The 22,500-nt window shown below is 40.3% G+C and overlaps 1 protein-coding gene and 1 pseudogene across 2 annotated transcripts in view; both read right to left on the bottom strand.

Moving 5' to 3' along the window:
• Positions 1 to 13,689, bottom strand: part of LOC113568616 (ribonuclease inhibitor-like) — a 39,535-nt gene extending 25,846 nt beyond the window's left edge. The window contains exons 1-7 of the mRNA XM_081704064.1: positions 13,620 to 13,689; positions 10,880 to 10,927; positions 8,033 to 8,407; positions 7,607 to 7,885; positions 7,195 to 7,296; positions 6,349 to 6,384; positions 5,879 to 6,074 (exon numbers count right to left, since the gene is read on the bottom strand). Coding sequence (XP_081560190.1) covers positions 5,879 to 6,074; positions 6,349 to 6,384; positions 7,195 to 7,296; positions 7,607 to 7,885; positions 8,033 to 8,407; positions 10,880 to 10,927; positions 13,620 to 13,638 — 1,055 coding nt within the window. The 5' untranslated portion in view covers positions 13,639 to 13,689. The remainder of the gene's footprint in view (positions 1 to 5,878; positions 6,075 to 6,348; positions 6,385 to 7,194; positions 7,297 to 7,606; positions 7,886 to 8,032; positions 8,408 to 10,879; positions 10,928 to 13,619) is intronic.
• A 6,486-nt stretch (positions 13,690 to 20,175) lies between these two features.
• The window catches only part of LOC145652986 (coiled-coil domain-containing protein 171-like), a 26,085-nt pseudogene continuing 23,760 nt past the window's right edge, over positions 20,176 to 22,500 (bottom strand). The window contains exon 20 of the transcript XR_014119257.1: positions 20,176 to 22,363. The product of XR_014119257.1 is annotated as a coiled-coil domain-containing protein 171-like (transcript). The remainder of the gene's footprint in view (positions 22,364 to 22,500) is intronic.

Below are 22,500 nucleotides of genomic sequence, written 5' to 3'. Positions count from 1 at the left end.
AACAATCCCACACTGATCTCCACAGTGACACCTACTGGCCACTTTTGCTAACATCACATCTTGATAATGTTAACTGAAGCCACTCAGACCAACACTGATAAAGTCTGAACTGATTATTTTGGTGGGTTATGCCAGGGTATTGATGCAGAGTATTGATCAATAAATATTTAGAGGAAAACAAATCACCACACAAAAAAAACAGAATGCCAGAAAGATATTGAGAATGTAATAGACAAAGTGTTTCAATAAATAAATATTTTTTCTGTTGTGATTATTAACATTTGTGAGGTTATTTTAAGTGATTAACAGTTTCATGTGTAAGACATTTAGGAAGACCTTGTCATGATGTGTCCAGCACCCAGCCAGAGGGACACGCCCACTGACGGTACGGAGGACGTCACAGTCCAGAAATCACAAAGGAAGTTACGTGTGTGGCTCCACCTACTCTCAGGACACTTCCTGTCAACACGCCCACCTGTTGACACACCCAGAATCTTTCTGCTACACCCAGCAAGCTTGCCAAACACCTGCTACTCTAACCTGCAGACTCCCGCCTCACTAACCTTTAGATTTACTCTCCATGTACATGTTACCTGAATTGCACGCATGTGGCACCCAGTCGTGTGTGTGTTACTGATGATGACAACTGCGCTGTAGATCATATACTGTAGTCAGCAGCACTACAGCCAGCGCAGCAGCTACAGGAGCGTGTGGCCTTTGACTGGTGTGTCCGTGCAGTGAGGAGATTCCTCTCCTACAAGCTGATGAGAGTGTAGCAGGTAAATCTGAACTACTCAGGCAACAGGTCGGCTATGGAGTCGGGAAGACCCGACTACACAAGACCCCTGCCACATCTCAAACCCCTTTTGGAACATTAACAAGCTTCCATTTATTAAAACAAGAACATACACACATGCACTTATTCTCAAGATCTAGCGTCTGATAGTGAACAACTAACCTGATACCCAGGTACAGATGTAACAGTGTCCAACTTAAATACCATCATAGCAAGCTACAGTTCAATAAAGGATTCAATAAATCAGTATTTACAAATCACTGTGACTTCTAACAAATGATTCTGAATTTAACTCTGAATGCCGGAGACACTTTAAATCAGTTAATACAGAAAACACTCGTCAACGTGAAGAGACGAACGTCAGTTGTCTTCACTTTCAATGTGAGGATTCTGTTCACCTTTGCGGAGAAAAGTGGAAATAAGTGGAAAAGGTGAGTTACTGCTCTGGGGTTTTGATCTCGTAAAACACCTGAATAAACAGAAAGCCTGAATCTCAGTTCTAACTGTGTGTTGTCTGGTGATGGGACATCTTAGCTAACCAGGTTTAGGTCTGGGGTGGGCTTGCCATCAAAGTCCAGTGAGGAAAAGATCCAAATTCTATATCAGACAAAAAAACAACCCTGAATTCTAAACAGGACATAATGCATAATTAGTGATACAGCTGAGCTCAATTAAATATCACTAGCACAAATTCACATCAGGTTAGTTGTAGCTGTCTGGTAGGCATCAATCCATGAGATCTCCTTTATCTCAAAGTTCTCACTCATCTCTCGGTGTCTAGATCATATGAAGCAACGTTTAGGACAAACGCCGTTCAGGACGCGCAAGAGTGAATCTGTGTGAGAGAGCGGAAACGCACGCGCAAGAGTGAAAGTGTGCACAAGTGACTGGAAATGCACGAGAGAGAGAGAGAGAGAGAGGGGGAGAGAGAGAGAGGGAGAGAGAAAGAGGGAGAGGGAGAGAGAGAGAGGGAGGGAGAGAGAGAGGGAGCGTGAGTGAAACAGACAGCGAGTGAAACGAGAGAGAGAGTAAAAGTGAAAAGCTTGATGGAATTTGAGGGAGGAGCTCTCTCATCTCTGCTAGTCTGCTGGTAATATGTGAAGGTGGATGATAATCATCTACATTTACTTACTACATACAGTCACAGAGTTTTGATTAATTTGTACTTTTCTGGGCGTCTCTAATGATAATCTCCTGTCTTCAAGCTTTTATAGAAATGTCTCTTTTCAGTACCTGCATAGAAACCATCTGACCATCCCAGACCACAACTGAGCTTTTAAAGTTCATGTATGAAAGCCCAACACTGCTAACTAAACAGTATAGATGCATTACAATAGTGCTAAAGATGCATTACAATAGTGTTATAGATGCATTACAATACTGCTATAGATGCATTACAATAGTGGTATAGATGCATTACAATAGTGGTATAGATGCATTACAATAGTGGTATAGATGCATTACAATAGTGCTGTAGATGTATTACAATAGTGCTATAGATGCATTACAATAGTGGTGTAGCTGCATTACAATAGTGCTGTAGATGTATTACAATAGTGTTATAGATGCATTACGATATTGGTATAGATGCATTACAATAGTGCTGTAGATGTATTACAATAGTGCTATAGATGTATTACAGTAGTGGTGTAGCTGCATTACAATAGTGGTGTAGATGCATTACAATAGTGGTATAGATGTATTACAATAGTGCTATAGATGCATTACAATAGTGCTGTAGATGCATTACAATAGTGCTATAGATGCATTACAATAGTGCTATAGATGCATTACAATAGTGGTATAGATGCATTACAATAGTGTTATAGATGCATTACAATAGTGCTATAGATGTTACCCAAATATTGTTAAACAGCACTCAGGTATGAAATAATAGTTTGTTGTAGCTACACAGTGCAGACTTGGGAATACATGTTCTGCAGAAAGAGTTATAAACTGTTTAAATTATGCTGTGATTTTTCAACGTGGGTAGTGACTGACCACAAGAACAAAATGGTGCCCAAAACATTTTTACCCACAAACACCCACAAGCATGCCATCAATTTTAAAAGATTCAAATGAATAACAGACATAAGTGGAAACCAGTTAGACAGTTAGAACATTAAATATTACATATTTAATATTAGATGGTTAAATATTTAATGTTAGATATTTAATGTTAGTTAGATATTTAATATTAGATGGTTAGATATTTGATGTTAGATATTTAATGTTAGTTGGATATTTAATATTAGATGTTTAGATATTTAATGTTAGATATTTAATATTTGACTTAAGTATTTGTGGAGCATCAGACAGACGTGTGATCAGGTTTGTTTCAGACACTGTCAGTCAAATGTAAGAGCAGCAGGTACCGTACGACACCTGTCAAAACAGGTGAGACGCTTCACTTAGTCTGGTCATGTGACACACCTGTTCTTAACCCAGAGTTTAGATGTGCTGTGCTCTGGAGACTGGACACAAAAGTTGAAACTGGTGTGTGTGTGTGTGTGTGTGTGTGTGTGTGTGTGTGTGTGTGTGTGTGTGTGTGTGTGTGTGCGCGTGTGTGTGTGTGACTGTAAAAGTTGAGTTTGTTTGTAAAGCATCATTGAGTTTCAGAAAGGTGCTTTATAACTGTAAATAATAATAATGATACAATTTGTTTCCGTCATGTGGTTTCTATAGAAACAGGATTGATTACTCTGGTGGTTTCTATAGAAACAGGATTGATTACTCTACAACCTTCCAGCTGCCACAGAACGCTCCTCTTCCCACTGTTCACGTGGTACGTCCCGCCGTGTGCAGTGGGAGTTCACACACACTCATTTGTAACCACGCCCATGTTTAACACACCTGCACCTGGTTTCATGTCATTGTGTTTGTAGGTATTTAAACCTCTGCTGGTGTTTGCATCCTTGCTGGTCTTTAATGGTGATCCTGTTCGTGATGCATGTTATGTTTGTGAGCTGCGTCTGCCTCTGCCCGTGTTCACCCTGCCTGATCCATGTGAGTGTTATTGTGTTAGTCATTCGTGTCTGGCTAATAAACGTGTCTACGTCGAGGGAGTGTGTGTGTCCTGCTCCTCACGCTGTGGCACTCGGGCCGTTACAGTGGCACGTGTTTCATTTGTTGGATAGTTTATGTGGCTACACAGTGTTTAACGCTGACTGAGTTTGGTTTTGTGGCTCTTGTTTACAGTCTTAAATGGAAAATGAAAGTAAAACCTCATTTAAAAACAAAAAAGTTTATAACTTGTGTTCATCCAGTCACTTCTGATGTTTTCCTGCTGGTTAATTAAAATGGTCTTTCTCCACAGCTGTTATATATGACACAGAAATCATTTCTTTTAACAACTGAATACATTATCATTCTCTATCTTACACACCCTGTAGAATCACTAAATATCATCTCTACAAATCCAGCCTGAATGGAGCACTGGCTGCTGAGTATTAAACACTTCTACTCTTCACCACATCAAGCTGGTCATCTTCTCCTTAAACCTGGGGGTGCTTCTCTTGGCCTGTGGAAAGACTCTGGCCTACATTCAACTGCTGCTTTATACTCAGAAGGAACATTGGCTTCCTTTCAGCAGCTAACAGCAGGAGAACTTGCCTCCAAGTCACATGTTCAGACATCTGCAGTCAGACGCTACATAAATTCACATCTGGGTAACATCTGCAGTTCCCAGCGGACTACATTCCACAGAATCCTGTCAGAGACTCTGTAGAAATACACCGACCTGACTGTGCCGCGGCAAAACCAGACCAAGCTACTGGTGGATTTCTTATCTGTCCAATGCTTTTCAAAGCTCCAAAACTCCTGCTATGAGACTATTCAGAATACATGAGAAAGGGAACTGAATATGCAAATATCTACTTATATACGAGATGGCAGTCTTGCTCACATTCACAGTCGCTCTGTCAATACAAAATACTGTCTAATCCAGTTTAAATACACTAATCCAGTTTAAAGACCTACACAGACTGCACTATTCCAGAGTGAAATTACATGGTCTATTTCCAGACGTCGTCTCTGTGAGAGAAGCGTCAGTGAAATGAAGACACACCATCACATTCCTACAGTCTGTCCCAAACTTCACCATTTCTGGATCCAAATCTTCTCCGACATTCTAGAGGCAAGTGTGGAGCCTGACACAGTCCTGATAATACTGAAATATCTGAAACTGTCCTAAGACTGAAGTCAGCTCAGCAACGTCTCATTTGCTGTGGTCTAATTATTGCTAATAGATTATTCTGTAACTATGGAAGATGGCAGAATTACCTTTACTTAGACTGTGGATTACAGAACAACAAGTTCTCTATATCTGGAGAGAATTACGTATATGCTGAAGGAAAAATAATCCATTTGGAAAAGTCTGGCACACACTAATCTCTGATCACAACCAAGACTGTGATGGTTTAGAAGACCATTCAGATGCTTCAACAGCAACTAGTTGGAGCTCACAGGGAAGGTCTGGGATGGGTTAGGATCGCTATTATACTTCATCAGTGACTAGGTGGAGCTCACAGGGAAGATCTGGGATGGGTTAGGACCACTCAACTTTAGGTTTAGTCTTTCTTCACTATATATAAACAAATGAGGTTCATCCACATATAAATGCAGATGTAAATGCACGCAGACACATTTCAAATGGATTTAAATCTGATTAATCAAACCACACCAGGATCCATTTTATCCAGATGTTACACAAGAGTAAAACAGTCTCACTAAACTCACACATGGGGCGTCATCGAGTCGGCATAATAAATGGAGGTCAAAGGTCATGTGACTGTAGACTGTCCAGTAAACTACACTGTTCATATTAGATTAGCTTGTGTATGGTTACCATGGACTTGGTCTTACACTTCAATCACACATTAAAAAAACAATGTATAATGTATTAATCAACAATACTGTGTAATAAACGCTGTCTTAACTATACTGTAGGACCCTCCATCTCTACATAACAGAGCTATAAGGAACACTCTCACACACACACACACACACACACACACACACACACACACACACACACACACACACACAGTTAAAGCACTAAGAGTCCGTAAGGAAAATACTCACTGTGCTTTTCTGCATGATTTGACCACTTTCTGGAGCTTCAGAAAACCTTCCTCTGATCGGTCATATTTGCTCAGGTCAAACTCCTTCATATCCTCTTCTGAAGTAAGTAGAGTGTGTTCCACATATGCCCACTGAGCATCAGTGAAGTTCATCCCACGGAGACGATCTTCACCTCCTCTCCTCATGCACAAGTTAGCTGTTCACACAAGACAGAAGGATCATTAAGTTCATTCACACAGTGGAAGTACAAATTCTCTCTAATTAATTATCCCCCCCCACACTGATGGGGTTACTTTTCTATACACACTGTCTCTAACTCTGGAGTTCTTATTTCTTGTGTATGTAAATCAGTCCCTCTGTTTCCCTCTAGTGATATTGTTTGATCAAACCCGTTGTGTTACAGGTAACATCAGATCCTGTTAAAATGGAAAAGCCCGACTACAGACAAGAAAAAAAAGATTAGAGTTTACCTGTCTCAATGTCTTTTTTCAGGTTTTCCTTTTTAGCTGAAAGCAGAGAAATGTAACATCACCAAACATATTTTTTGTTTTATGTGTCTAAATAAAATGTGAACATCAGTACACACAAGCTATGTGTGATCCCACCCAAAGGAACAGACTGAATCTGTTAGCACAGCTCACACTGACAGGAAGAGAACAGAACCACTTCTGATCTCATTAATAGAGAGACGAGTTTCAGACGTACTGACGATGGCTGATGTGTGTGATGTGTGATGATTTGTGAGTTTTCATATCTGACTTATTTTATCTTCTTAGACCACATCTGTAATTGACCTCAGCACACTCTAATAGTGTGAATGTCTAAATATATGGCATTTGAATAATAATAATGTTTCTGGAGAACTGGAACGTAATATGAGACATTCCTGACACAGACAGACTAGATATGAGGACTGTGGGACAGGAATATAACTGTATATCTGTATATATATATATATATATAATTATATTCAATTACCTTGTTACACAACAACTGTAGATATGTTATTATACGAAATGGATCTGTACATTCTGTAGATTGTGTACATATATACACAACCATATACATTGTACATTGTGTATATAATCATAATATACATATATTGTACATACATTGTTAATATATTTTGTACATACATAGAATATATATATTTATCTGCATATATATATTTTTCTCTATGCACCCCTGTTTCCTTTCCTCAGTTTGGACAGAGCACTCTCCACCATTTCACTGCGAGTTATACTGTGTATGACTATGTATGTGACCAATAAACCAAACTTGAAACTTGAATATACTGAGTGAAGATACAGGTTTACCTCTCCTTCTGTAATACACGACAACACCCACGAGTGCTGAGAGCAGGATCAGTACAACTGGAACAACGATGGCTGCTGTATAGTCAGGCCTGGGCAAGTGATCTGGAACACAATGAAAAAGATTCAGATTAAATATCCATCTGTGCAGTCACATATTGGTTCAAGAAAGAAGAGAATAAAAGGCTAAACAATAGCACATTATAAGCAATTATAAAAACACTCTCATAAATGTACTTATATTTTGGTAATTAAGCAACTTTTGCATATTCTGAATCTTTTCCAGTAGTGTAAATTACCAGTGATGTTTTCCAGTAGTGTAAATTACCAGTGATGTTTTTCAGTAGTGTAAATTACCAGTGATGTACTTCAGTAGTGTAAATTACCAGTGATGTACTTCAGTAGTGTAAATTACCAGTGATGTCGATCTTTTCCTGCATCACGTTCTGCCCCCGTTTCACTCTGCAGATGTAGGTGTTGGTGTCACTCTTGTGTGCAGTGAGGCTGCGTCTCACATTAAAGCCTTTATCATCTTCATGGAACACTGTTACTCCAGCAGGCACTTCTGCTCTTTTACTGTCCAGCCACTGGAGGTACAGGCCACTAGCAGGCCACCAGCCCTTAGAGTCACACTGTAGAAGAACCCCACCTGAGGCAGTGCCCAGTACAGTGATCTCTGGGGTTCTTCCAACAGCTGTGGATTAAAAAGACCAAAGACTAAAATAGCATCGTCTTGTTTCTGCTTACATAAACACTTATTAAAACAGTGTCTATTATAATAAAGTTATTTATTATTATTTACTATTATTTAAAAGTACGTTTGAAATGCAATGACTATTACCTTTAATTTTAAGAAGAACATTGATTTTACCACCATCATGGACAGAATCAACACGACATGTGTACTGTCCTTCATCAGACCCTTTAACGTTCTTCAGTAGCAGTGAGGTGTTGCCATACTGTAGCTTCTCTTTAAACAGAGCTGTTCTCCCTCTGTATGAAGGCATCTGTGTATCATTCTTGTCTACTTTATCCATATAGTGATGCACTACTGTGTTATTCAGGTCGGTTCTGCTCCACTTCACTTCCATGTCCACAGCACTCACATGGGATTGTTCAGGGGCTTTGGGTTTGATGGAACACGGCAGAACGATGTCAGAACCAGGAGCAGCAACAACAGTATCTGGACCATCCTCCAGTTTAAAATCCTGAGCTCCTATAATGAGAAACATCACCATGCTGGATGTTCACATGCACTCCACACATTACACACACACCATTATGGCTGATGAATAAAGAGGTGATTACACACCATGTGCAGTAAAGGACATTTGGGGGAATATTCATGATCCACATGTGATGGAATAAAGACAAAGACTAAATGTTACAGGCATGAACATGGAGACACTTTTTATTTATCACTATCACACCCACACTACCACACACACACTACCACACCCACCTTCCAAACAAAGCCAGCCTACCACAGACTACATTACCCACAAGCCCACTGTGTGTTCCCAGTCTTGTTGTCCTCCTTGTGTTTCCTGTATAAACTGTTCTGTTGTTAGTCTGTGTGAAGTCTCGTTTGTCTGCTCATCTGTTTCTGAGCCGTTTTGTGATCTATTGTTTTTGCTCTCTTGCCTGCTCCTATATTGGTTCTTATATATTCATCACCTGCTACCTGGATTGTGACCTCTGCCTGTTTCGTGACGTCTTTGGACCATCCCTGTGATATTAACATCAGCAGGTACTGGATTGGTACCAGATTCTCTGGCTGCACAAGGCCAGCTGTTAAATCAGCATCACCAGCGTCTGGAGTCACTAGGCAACGTGGCAGAGGAACTCGCTCGGCAATCTCAGCATCTTACTGCGCTGGTTCCTTCGGTAACTGCGCTTACGCATCGCCTGGCAACATTAACATCCAGTGAGGTGAGAACACCAGGTGTGGTCACACTCCAGACTCCTGCCACTAGTGGGTCTCCCTTTCCTCTACCGGAAAAGTGCAATGGAAACCCAGCAGGCCGTCAGGGGTTTTTGCTGCAGTGTTCTGTGTACTTTGCCCATCGACCTCCCTGTACAGAGTGTGTGTGCATTTCATTGATCATATTATTATTATTATTAGTATTAGTTGTTGTTGTTGTGCGGTAGAGTGCTGGAGTGGGTAAACACAGTCGGCACCGAGCGTGGAGAGAGAACCAGAGACCTTGTAGCCTTTTCACCTCCTGATTTCATTCTGTTTTTGATCCTCCCCTACAAGGCGAGGAGAGCAGAGATGTTTCATTTAAAGCAGGGCTCCCGCCCCACTGCTTCCACTGTTCAAATACTGCTGGTCATTTCTCACAGGATCAGTCCAGAGTGATCCACCTTAGACTTCCACAGAGGCCTTGAAACCACCTGCATCAGAGCCTCTGATCTGCACTTACACACCCAAAGTCCTCTGACCTTAAGAAACCCCAGAAACTTTATTCATCTTTATGCTTTCAAACACAGTCTTGCACCACTCTGCACCTGTTACAGAGAGCACCAAAGCCCATTATAATTAGATCTCAGATCACTTCATGAAAACACAGAATAACGTTTGGCCTTTGCTTCACCCCAACATTTCTCTAGCTCAGGTTTACAGTAAGAGGGGAGCAGCTGTGCTGCTTCATCCTTGTGACTGCACCACAGATCTAGTGGAAGGGCGTGAGCCTGCTGTCCGTATCCTCTACCACAGACAATAAGGCCATGGAGGACTACATCACCGAGGCGTCTGCAGGATGGTACATTCGTCATTCCACAGCAGCGGATGGATTATTTTTATTTATATATATCGATCCAGTCCCCATACCAGGAAGACCATGGTCGCCCTTAGCGAAAGATTTCAGAACCGACCTACTACTGTCAGAAGGAGAGACGACTGTTCTCACTATGGTGCTCCATCTCTCCAAGGTCATGCGGTTTGTGGGTTTGCTCTCACGCCCTTCAGTCAGCTTTTACTGCTTCATACTGCTGAGCTGTAGCTCTGGTGGAGATACTCACACTGTACGTTTATTCTCCTCCCTTATAATTCCACTCCCATTCATTGGGAGCATGAATGCAGGACTCAGTAAAGAGCAGGAGCCTGGAGACTCATCCTGACTCTCATGTGTTTGTTTGAGTTTGGCTTACTGTTGAAGTGTGTGCACTTATATACACTCACACACACACTCACACACACACACTCACACACACACACTCACACACACACGTCTGGGTGTAGATCAGTTTAACTCTGTACTGTTATAAACACTGTGTGAGTGTGTGTGTAGATCAGTTTAACTCTGCACTGAGATTTAAGTTTAGATGAAAATAAAAAAAAAGATTCACAATAATTCATTATAATAACAGTCAAGTACAAATGATATAATCTTCAATAAATAAATAATTAATAAATAATTGATCTCTATATATAATAATTATTTAGACAGTGTATTATTAGGTGAGTTTAGACGCAGCCTCTGAAATGTATTAACTAATATTTTGTAACAGACATTTTTCTCTTCAGTTCACACGCACGATAGCTAAGAGGAAGTAATAACTGAACAGGACACATTTCCTCCCCAGTGTGACGTGTGCTGTGTAAAATGTCTCTAATATGTGCAGTGCTGTGACTCTTGGTGTTGAGGAATCTGTCCAGCATGTCATGTGATGGAGGTTACTGTACCTGAGAGAGACCAGTGGAGGAACAGAATCACCCAAACACACTTCATCTCTGAAAGAGAACAAGGTGGCATATTAGTGTATATACATTAAACTCTCTCACAACTGAACACAACATGCTTACATTTAAACTGTTTTGAAACACTAAAAGCACAAAGTTTAGTCCAGATCATAAAGTCACCAGCAGGTGTCACTGTTTGTCTTCTCTGTGTACGGCTCCTACAGCACATGATTTAAAGGGTCCACAGACATCTGAGGAGTTTTAGCTCTTTACAAATTACAGATGGAACTGTAAATACAGCTGTGGTCATGCATGATGGATTCCACACCCTGAGTCAACCATCTTATAATTACCACACCACACCCTGAGTCTACCATCATATAATTAACACCACACCCTGAGTCTACCATCATATAATTAACACCACACCCTGAGTCTACCATCATATAATTAACACCTCACTGAGTCTACAGGGTAGGTTTGCCACAGCCAGATTCTCCCACTGCAGGGAGACGCTCCAGCCAAGCAGATCTCCTTCTCCTGAGCACTACTGTGCAACACCTCTTCTTCCTACTAATCACTCTGTCCTCTTACGTACTCTCTCCTCACTGCCTTCTTTGTAAAGTTTTACCATCTCAGTCTGCATGCCATCGTACCATCTCCATTTCTTCCCCAGATTACACTTCACTCCCAGACGTTCGGTACCTTCTGGACTCAGGCTACCGGTTCTGTCCCTGGATTTGTGATCTCCTGGTCACCAACGCCAACCCTGCGTTATTCTCTAAGAACTAGGGAGAGTCAGGGTCCGTCTCTACAGTCAGAAGGCGCGTTCTGTACTCTGTTTAAAGCTGCATTGGACTACCCAGCCCCAGGAAGGGAGACACAGTAACAGTACGTGAGAGAGTTCTGCACTATCGCTCCAGGCAGTGGGTGGAGTCCGACAGCTCTGAGAAGAGTGTTTCACAGGGGGCTCATGAGGGAACTACAGGTCTACTACACAAACCTGTCTGAACACACAACTAGCTACTGAGGAAATAAGAATGTTAACAGGGAACAGAGGCCTAACAGTGCATTAGACAGATTAATAAAGTAAAACAGAAGGGAGTGTAGAGAGTCTGTGTCCTTTCAGAATGATTTGCATTCAGGGTAGAGGCCTCTGCAGGCTTCAGCAAAGGATCCTGGGTAGGCTTTGGTGGACCTCAGGGTAAGATATGACCTCTCCACCAGGCTCAGGACCGTATAGTAAAACAATCTTCTTCAGGACAAGGTCAAGAGAATCTTCTCTTGGAATGTGGTGGTAACGGGTTACAACTGGTGTGGGTGTTGAATATCAGCTTGCATATGTTGACTAATGTATGGTTTGGATGTAATGGTAGCGAATGCAAACACTAGTGTGTAAAAATGTGAATACATAATGACTTCTGACCAGTGTATAAAAATGTGAGTTCTTTGTTTGATTGTTAGACATTCTCTGGAGGTGCCTCAATAACGCTTGGTAACGTTAACCTGCAATAAAGGATGGACCAGCTATTCTCTTCTACTGATTCTGAAGTCTGCATCTTCATTTTATATTTGAATGTTTGACTAAGACTAGCTGACTGGTAATAGTGTAGTTCCTAAATCCCCATCGCTAACCTACAATGCACCCACTGCTCAAGACAAGACAGTCCAGCAGTCTATGAGAGTGGTTCACTCTCACTCCTCTCCCAACGTCTGGATCATGGATGAAGTGACGTCCATGCAAGTGGAGAGATGAAAGCATGAGAGGAACAGACGCATCTCCCTGGTCTGTGCCTCCATCGTGGTGTAGAAGGTCATTTTCATGCGCAGTGGCCCATACGACCCGAGAGGAGAGAAGAGGCCGCCCGACCCACAGCACCAGTGAAGCGTTCTTCCTTATTTTTACTGAAACACAACCAACTAACCCTGCGTCCCCATCCCTGCACCTGCCACACCTGTTAGTTTTATGTCTCAGTAAAGTGAATGAGGGAGATGCTCGACTTCTTATGATCTAATTCATACTGAGTCACCAAAGTTCAAATAGCCACAGTAATCCGAGACTGAACACCAATACAAAATAAGAAATATAATCAGACAACTGAGATACCAAACCAAAGAACAGACATGTCAAGAAAATAAATGAGACCAAAACAACCCAGATATCATGTACAGGGTGAGCAGAAGTGGGGAGAAAAACAGCCAATGAACATCACCAGATAAACAGGGAAGAGGGAACTAGATATGACCAACTACACTTAAAAGCCAATAGAAGAACTGGGCTGAGCACAGCACAACTGGGAAGGGACTAAGGCATCCACAGACAGCCCATCAGCAAGTACTAAGTGGAATACAGCAGACTTGGACTGACTACGTTTACGATAAAAGGGGGAACTTGAAAAAATGAGCAAAGACTGGGCAACCTAAAGACAGAGAACTAAATATATAAGACAGAGATCTGACTAAATGAATCAGGCTAAATGGAGAACTATAAAGAGATGGCTGCTAGAGTACTGTACTACATCAGCACTGTAATCTGAACTGTTCTGGCTGCTACCGGTGACTGCTATGTTCAGTATAGCATGTCACTGACTCCTATGCACAACCCACTTTACATATTCCCAGTACTATGTACTGGTCAAAATAAATGCACTGTCTGTTCATTGTGTATTGGTCCTGTCCTGTATTTATTTATTGTATGGCATTATTGCACTGTATTGTTTGTGTAGTGTGTTGTCTGTTGCACTTGTTTTGTGTTGCACCATGGTCCTGGAGGAACATTGTTTCGTTGTTGCTGTGTACTTGTATACAGCTGAAATGACAATAAAGCGTCTTTGAGCCTTTGAGATAGAAAATGTACAAAGTAGGAGAAACGTTTAAACGAGAGGAATGGACAGACTGAGGGAGACTGGTAGTGAAGAGCAATGACCAGGTTTAAATACACACCTAGTGAGGGACGGTGAGGAACAGGTGATGGTGATGAGGGGCGGAGATGCAAAACAAGGGAAAAGACCAGAGAACAACACACAAGGATCGGTTACCAAGGGAACCGCGACGCTAGCAGAGGGGGATCGTGACAGGATGCTCTTAAAGGTGCATTAATTGCCCCCCTTCAATAACTCAAATAAACTGTGAAATATAGAGAACGTGATAATAAGACCTGTTATATTAGCAGTGGCATCAGCACATGTGTATCAGCTGCATGTTTGAAAAACTGCCCCCTTGACTGGAGGCTTGTCTGTGTTTACACTGACCTCTTGTCAATCTCTTTGAGACACTCCTACACCCCCATTACTCCGCCCACATCTCCAGCTGATTGGCTAAGAAAACAGCGAGCACCCTGCATCACCAGGTTCTAGTCAGCAAAACACCCACGCTGTGCTTCCAAAAAAACGTCATGATAAGAAAAGAGTTAACACTGGAAATGCCTTTCCAAAATGGGAAGAATTATTACTTGGACGCAGAGCATGAGAGTGAGAGAGAGAGAGAGAGAGAGGGACAGAGACAGAGAGAGAGACACACACAGAGAGAGACAGAGAGAGAGACACACACACACACACACACACAGAGATAGAGAGCCTTCGCTTTAACATCTAACTGGACTTTAGCTGGGCTGCCTGATTTCTACACAACACTTCAGTCATGTCACAACTTTATATAATATGCAATTTATCCGCGACCGGGGAGAGGGTGTACTTAATAAACCAGAAATAATAATAACCTTCATAAATAGTGAAATAATTAGGACTGTTTAGATGATGGTACTACATCTTAACTTTATGAACTAAGTTGTGTCCCGCTGTGTAGATGATGTTTAGATGGTAGATGTAGTACTAAGGTGTGCCCCTCTGTTTAGATGATGTTTAGATGGAGGTTCATAAAGTTAAGATGTAGTATTAAGGTGTGTCCCTTTGTTTAGATGGAGGTTCATAAAGTTAAGATGTAGTATTAAGGTGTGTCCCTTTGTTTAGATGGAGGTTCATAAAGTTAAGATGTAGTACTAAGGTGTTTCCCTCTGTTTAGATGATGTTTAGAAGGAGGTTCATAAAGTTCAGATGTAGTATTAAGGTGTGTCCCTCTGTTTAGATGGTGTGTAGATGGTGTTTAGATGGAGGTTCATAAAGTTCAGATGTAGTATTAAGATGTGTCCCTCTGTTTAGATGATGTTTAGATGGAGGTTCATAAAGTCCAGATGTAGTATTAAGGTGTGTCCCTCTGTTTAGATGATGTTTAGATGGAGGTTCATAAAGTTCAGATGTAGTATTAAGGTGTGTCCCTCTGTTTAGATGATGTTTAGATGGTGTGTAGATGGTGTTTAGATGGAGGTTCATAAAGTTCAGATGTAGTATTAAGGTGTGTCCCTCTGTTTAGATGATGTTTAGATGATGTTTAGATGGAGGTTCATAAAGTTCAGATGTAGTATTAAGGTGTGTCCCTCTGTTTAGATGATGTTTAGATGGAGGTTCATAAAGTTCAGATGTAGTATTAAGGTGTGTCCCTCTGTTTAGATGATGTTTAGATGGTGTTTAGATGGAGGTTCATAAAGCTCAGCTGTAGTATTAAGGTGTGTCCCGCTTCCACTGTGCTCGACGCACAGCTGCGTGTTCAGTGTGGCCCCACTCATCTGAGAAACTTCAGAGTGAGGCCCTGCTAGGGGTCTGATCTTATGTCTTAGTTTGTAGATTTATAGTCTCACTGGTAGAAATGATAATGTCATACAAAACAACAGCGATGCTTAAGTCTTTACTTATCTGAGCACAACAGTTCATCCGTGCTGCGGTTAAACTGGCCGCCGTTCGTCAAACACGGTTAACGTAACCGTAACCTAAACCGCTGTATCAATACAGACCGAAGAACCAACGCAGAAGCTCCTACATTAGACATTAACGTGTAATTAATGCGTGTTATTCATTCAGGTTTATGATTTCCTTCGTTGTTGAAAATGAAACTAAACTGTAGTCCAATAAAAGGAAACCAAATGAAAGCGAACTCACCCGATCGGTCAAACCAACTCTGCGCCAGCAGATCTGCTACAAATAAACCTTCAGGAGTTCAGTCAGAAGAATAAAACCTTCCTGTCACTAGAAAAATGTCCTTTAAAACACGGAACTGTTTAACAAACTCGCACCGTTACACCGAAGAAACACAAACGTGTGCACAAAATGGCGGATCTTGACGTTACTTTCACACGGGCCGCACCCGATGATTCTTATTGGCTGATGAACACCCACTGATGATTCCTATTGGCTGATGAACACCCACTGATGATTCCTGTTGGCTGATGAAGACCCTCTGATGATTCCTATTGGCTGATGGACGCCCCCTAATGGTTTTCATTGGCTGTTTCTCACGTCATTCTTCCTGCATGGCTCCGGTCCTGGTTACTGACCGTCTGGGTCTGAATGTCCAGCGCTGCATTACACTGAACCCAGTGAGTCACACATTTAGTCAGATAAATAACATTTAGTCGTCGGAGGACCAGCGGTTAGCATGTTGTGTGAGGTTTAAAATAAAGACCATTTTAAACATGAAGACATCGGGTTTCAAACACGTGATTCAGTTACTTTACATGAACGTAACGAAACAAAACGTCCCGTAACAATAAATAGATTATAGAGGAATAAAACCCTCCCAGATTATAGAGGAATAAAACCCTCCCAGATTATACAGGAATAAAAGCCTCCCAGACTATAGAGGAATAAAACCCTCCCAGATTATAGAGGAATAAAACCCTCCCAGATTATAGAGGAATAAAACCCTCCCAGACTACAGAGAAATGAAACCTTTTCAGACTATAGAGGAATAAAACCCTCCCAGATTATAGAGGAATAAAACCCTCCCATATTATAGAGGAATAAAACCCTCCCAGATTATAGAGGAATAAAACCCTCCCATATTATAGAGGAATAAAACCCTCCCAGATTATAGAGGAATAACCCCCTCCCAGACTACAGAGGAACAAAACCCTCCCAGGTTATAGAGAAATAAAACCCTCCCAGATTATACAGGAATAAAACCCTCCCAGATTATAGAGGAATAAAACCCTCCCATATTATACAGGAATAAAACCCTCCCATATTATAGAGGAATAAAACCCTCCCAGATAAAACCCTCCCAGATTATAGAGGAATAAAAGCCTCCCAGATTATAGAGGAATAAAACCCTCCCATATTATACAGGAATAAAACCCTCCCATATTATAGAGGAATAAAACCCTCCCAGATAAAACCCTCCCAGATTATAGAGGAATAAAACCCTCCCAGATTATAGAGGAATAAAACCCTCCCATATTATACAGGAATAAAACCCTCCCATATTATAGAGGAATAAAACCCTCCCAGATAAAACCCTCCCAGATTATAGAGGAATAAAACCCTCCCAGATTATAGAGGAATAAAACCCTCCCATATTATACAGGAATAAAACCCTCCCATATTATAGAGGAATAAAACCCTCCCAGATAAAACCCTCCCAGATTATAGAGGAATAAAAGCCTCCCAGATTATAGAGGAATAAAACCCTCCCATATTATACAGGAATAAAACCCTCCCATATTATAGAGGAATAAAACCCTCCCAGATAAAACCCTCCCATATTATAGAGGAATAAAACCCTCCCAGATTATAGAGGAATAAAACCCTCCCGTATTATAGAGGAATAAAACCCTCCCAGATTATAGAGGAATAACCCCCTCCCAGACTACAGAGGAACAAAACCCTCCCAGATTATACAGGAATAAAACCCTCCCAGATTATAGAGGAATAAAACCCTCCCATATTATACAGGAATAAAACCCTCCCATATTATAGAGGAATAAAACCCTCCCAGATTATAGAGGAATAAAACCCTCCCAGATTATAGAGGAATAAAACCCTCCCAGATTATAGAGGAATAAAACCCTCCCAGATTATAGAGGAATAAAACCCTCCCAGATTATAGAGGAATAAAACCCTCCCAGAATTCCTCTTGTTCCTTTGCCTCTGTAATCTGGTACAAAGTGAGGGGAGTGTTTCAGTGTGAGAATGTGGAAATGTTGAACAAACTCTTGGTGAAGGAATCTGACAATTTACTGCAGTCTACACCACCTTCTAAGAAGTTTTACATCAAGATTTTAGTGAAGATTAAGCCACAGTGTTCATATACAGTAAAGAATCATTTTGTTTATTTAAAAAACAGTACCATTAAAACTGTGAACATTATCTCGTATAGTAAATTATCAAAGCAGTGTTAATCCAAAATCTATGAGGAAATGTATTTGTTCCACACAGAATTATAATGTAAATAATTAACAGTTCAAATATAATGTTAACATAAGATCAAACGTAATGTTAACATAACAGATCAAATGTAATGTTAACAGATCAAACATAATGTCAACATAACAGATCAAATATAATGATAACATAAGATCAAATGTAATGTCAACATAACAGATCAAACGTAATGTCAACATAGCAGATCAAATGTAATGTTAACATAACAGATCAAATGTAATGTTAACATAACAGATCAAACGTAATGTTAAGAGATCAAATGTAATGTCAACATAACAGATCAAATGTAACGTCAACATAACAGATCAAATGTAATGTTAAACATGTCACGGTACGGCCCCTCCCCCTTCAAGCGTGTGTGTGTCTGCATTAAACATGTCACGATACGGCCCCTCCCCCTTCAAACGTCTGTGTGTGTGTGTGTGTGTGTGTGTGTGTGTGTGTGTGTGTGTGTGTTTTGAGTCATTACTGTTATATGTACAATAAAACGTGTGTTCATGTGGAATGTACCTCGTCCCCGCATCCTGCTTAGCCATCCAATGTTACAAACACATGTATGAGGGATGTACCAGCAGCACACTGTACTGAAACTACACACAATAAAAAGGCCAAAATTAACCATGCCATTATTACCCTCATTGTTCATAACAGCTTTAGTTGTTAGGGATTCATTAGGGATTGTTAGGGACTAAGTGTCAGTGATGTAAGAGATATACAGATTACAAGTAATGAAAACCTTCTACTTCTGAACATTTGCCAATAAATGTCTTTTTAGTAACAGGAAGGAGCCATCCGAGTTTTTCTGAACATTAAATCATCCCAGAATGTCTTGCAACCCTTAAAAGAAAGGAAAACAAATCTGACTTTAAAAGGGTACAAAATCACTGTAATAAGAAATAAATATCATAGGAAATCTTTACTTTTCTAAGTAAAAGTTGTCTAACAAAACGCTACACCACCATCTCCTCATTGTGGGCGTGTCCTCTTATTAGTAAAAGAAAAACTCAAATCTAAACAGTGCATAAGTGACACTCTGGTGACTTCAGTAAGTAACTTTCCTTACCTCTGTAACATCCGCCCAGTGGAGAAGTACAGCGTAACGTGCAGGAGTGTAGCGATCAGTGTATTTAACATGAGCTCATTTGCTTTCATTTTAAAGGGACACAGAAGAAAAATGTGAGTGTATATACGATCGACTTAACTGCACTGGACTAACGTCTTCAGGTGACTGTAAATGAAACAGTTACTGATGCAAAATCTCCTGACATTGAGCACAACGGGCCATTCAAAGAGCGGTCTGGGTTAACACTGGTTTAGGGGTTTCTGCCCTGCAAGAACTGATGCACGCTGCTGCAGACACAGAAGCAGCAATCGTTCAGAATTACTGTAAATACATGTAACATGCACTTAGTAAACAAGTACGGTCCACATATACAAGAAATTAAAGGAACTAATTGGGGTTGGAGTTTTGCTTCGTATAACCAAAAGAGAACTTCATAATCAGAACCTTGGCGATAACTGCAACGCCAGTTGAAGTTGTAGTTTTTAAAGACGTTTCTATATTCTTAAGCACCGCGGCAGCGCCGCCTGGCGTTCCTACCATGTACTGCATCTACCGCTGCGTGTCTCTCCTGCGCAGAACAAACGTCGCTGGAAACGTTTTACTTTCGCTTCGACTCGTGTGACATTCCGGGTTTGGCAGACACAAGACGCGCTCACAGAGTCCATAATAAACGGGGGTGAGCGGAGCTGAACGGCTAAAAGCTAAAAGTTCAAATATTTTCTCACACTTGTCCAGGATGTTTTTGGCCGCGTTTCTGCTACTGAGTGCTGATGGGTTGGTGAGCTGCGCAGGAGCAGCACAAATGCGTCCTACTGTCAAAAACACGTTTGCTGCAGAAACAGGAAACATACGGGTAAGCCTTCTTGGCTATATTTAGTGTAATACATATTTCTACTTTCCAACAGTAAAGGAAGATCCAGGAACCATTTAGAATATTTGACTGATCGTTTTTATTGTTTAGCTCCATTCACCTCCATTCATTGCGGGCTGTCTCGACAGCGCCCTCTGGCGTTAGCAGCCACGTTTTGCTCCAACAGGAGGAACCGGAAGTGGTCCGGCGCGTCAGAAACGCTCTGATTTCACTCACCAGCAGAAACAGTGCAGCGTTTGTTCGGCCACTTTTACAGGAAAAATACAATGTATTCTTAGATTCATTATACACAATATATCCTTACACTCATTATATACATTACAATGTATTCTTACATTCATTATACACAATATATCCTTACACTCATTATATACATTACAATGTATTCTTACATTCATTATACACAATATGTCCTTACACTCATTATACACATTACAATGTATTCTTACATTCATTATACACAATATATCCTTACACTCATTATATACATTACAATGTATTCTTACATTCATTATACACAATATATCCTTACACTCATTATATACATTACAATGTATTCTTACATTCATTATACACAATATGTCCTTACACTCATTATACACATTACAATGTATTCTTACATTCATTATACACAATATATCCTTACACTCATTATACACATTACATTGTATTCTTACATTCATTATACACAATGTATCCTTACACTCATTATATACATTACAATGTATTCTTACACTCATTATATACGTTGTTCTACATTGTATATAATTGTACATATGTTGTATATTGTATATCTAATTGTATGTCATGCATACTGTATATCTAATTGTATGTCATGTTGTATATTGTATATCTACTTGCATGTGTCATGTTCTACATTGTATATAATTGTACATATGTTGCATACTGTATATCTAATTGTATATGTCATGTTCTACATTGTATATATAATTTTACATAAATTACATACAATATACATGTTTTCATATCATGTTGCAAATATACTTTCCTCAGTGCTATGTGAACATCCTTTTCTCATTATTCTATTATGCTCATGTTAGTATATTCAAGAGTGGACAAATTATGACAATATATTATATCTACTCTCAGTAAACAAAGTTATTACATGAACACAGTACATTAACTTGTACTGCTCAGTACTAATAAATGTATCATATAGCACTAATAAAGTATAATATAGAGTGTTTATGGAGAACATGAGCAAGGTTTTGCATTCTTACTGTGTGTTGAGAGGCAGGAGACTGACCACAGCACATCCACCTACTTCTACCAGTGTGTGTAAGGGAGGGTGGAGCCTGTAGCCAAACACCATCATGTCTGGTGAAGCTGTTCTCTCCACTCAAGGGAAACACTGCACATCCGTCTATCATCAGTGACTTGTGGCCAAAGCCAAGGACTCCGGTTCATCAGGAGAAAGGCCGGGGCAGATGTTTCTTCAGCCAGTTTAGCTGGGACACTCTCGTCTACGTAAACCCCACAACTGTATAACTTCAGTCTTAGTATGAGGAATGGGTTTCTTTTAAATCCAAGACTTAAGATATGTAATTTAAAAAGTGTTACATAGATATTACATAGGCAAACATAACAGGTATTTAAACAAACCAAAATTTCATCACCTGACCTGCAATATCACTGTGATTTTAAACATGATCTTATTACTGGAGAGACTGACAGACAGCTGGTGATTTACTGCTCATCAATAAAACCAGTTAAACCAGGAATTCTTTTCTGTAGTTTCTAGAAAGATTATAATCTAAGCAGCAAAATAGTTTATGAAAAAAAGTGAAAAATAATCTATATTTAAAGAAACAGACAACATTCTGATGCTGTTACCGAGAGCCTTGATTAGTCAGTGAGGTAGACTTTAGTTTCTGTTCAGCACTGTTTATTTCCAGTACAAACTACATTTGTTACTTAACGGTAATTAGTAGGAGTAACATGAGCATAACACACACCACTTGTTGTATTCAAATAAAATAAAGTACAATACTAACAAGTATTTAATGCGGGTATTCCTAAGTTATGAATACGGAGCTGTTTTTTGTTTATTATTTCAAGGCCTCTTGGAGAATTGTAGAGTTTCTGGAAGCTTTTTTCCCAGTTCCGCTTTTCTTTAGTGAACAACACAGGGATTTACTTTGGAGAGGGTGCATGTTTCTGGGGACATCTTTCAATGACACACCAGCATCTAAGAATGGTGTTGTCCCAGAATCCACCTCTGCTTTGCTAAGTGGAGCCTGAGGTTCATCAGGTCTGATCACCTGACAATGAACAAACAGACAGTCAGCACAAATACCACATACAACATAAACACCACTATGTGACAAACTAAAGCCCATTAAAAACAAATACCACATACAACATAAACACCACTATGTGACAAACTAACGCCCATTAA

Source organism: Electrophorus electricus, chromosome 21 (assembly GCF_041902795.1).
Source record: "Electrophorus electricus isolate QZ-2024a chromosome 21, ASM4190279v1, whole genome shotgun sequence".
In the NCBI taxonomy this organism is placed as follows: domain Eukaryota; kingdom Metazoa; phylum Chordata; class Actinopteri; order Gymnotiformes; family Gymnotidae; genus Electrophorus; species Electrophorus electricus.
Note: the sequence above shows the minus strand (reverse complement) of the source record. Positions and strands in the feature narration are given on the sequence as shown.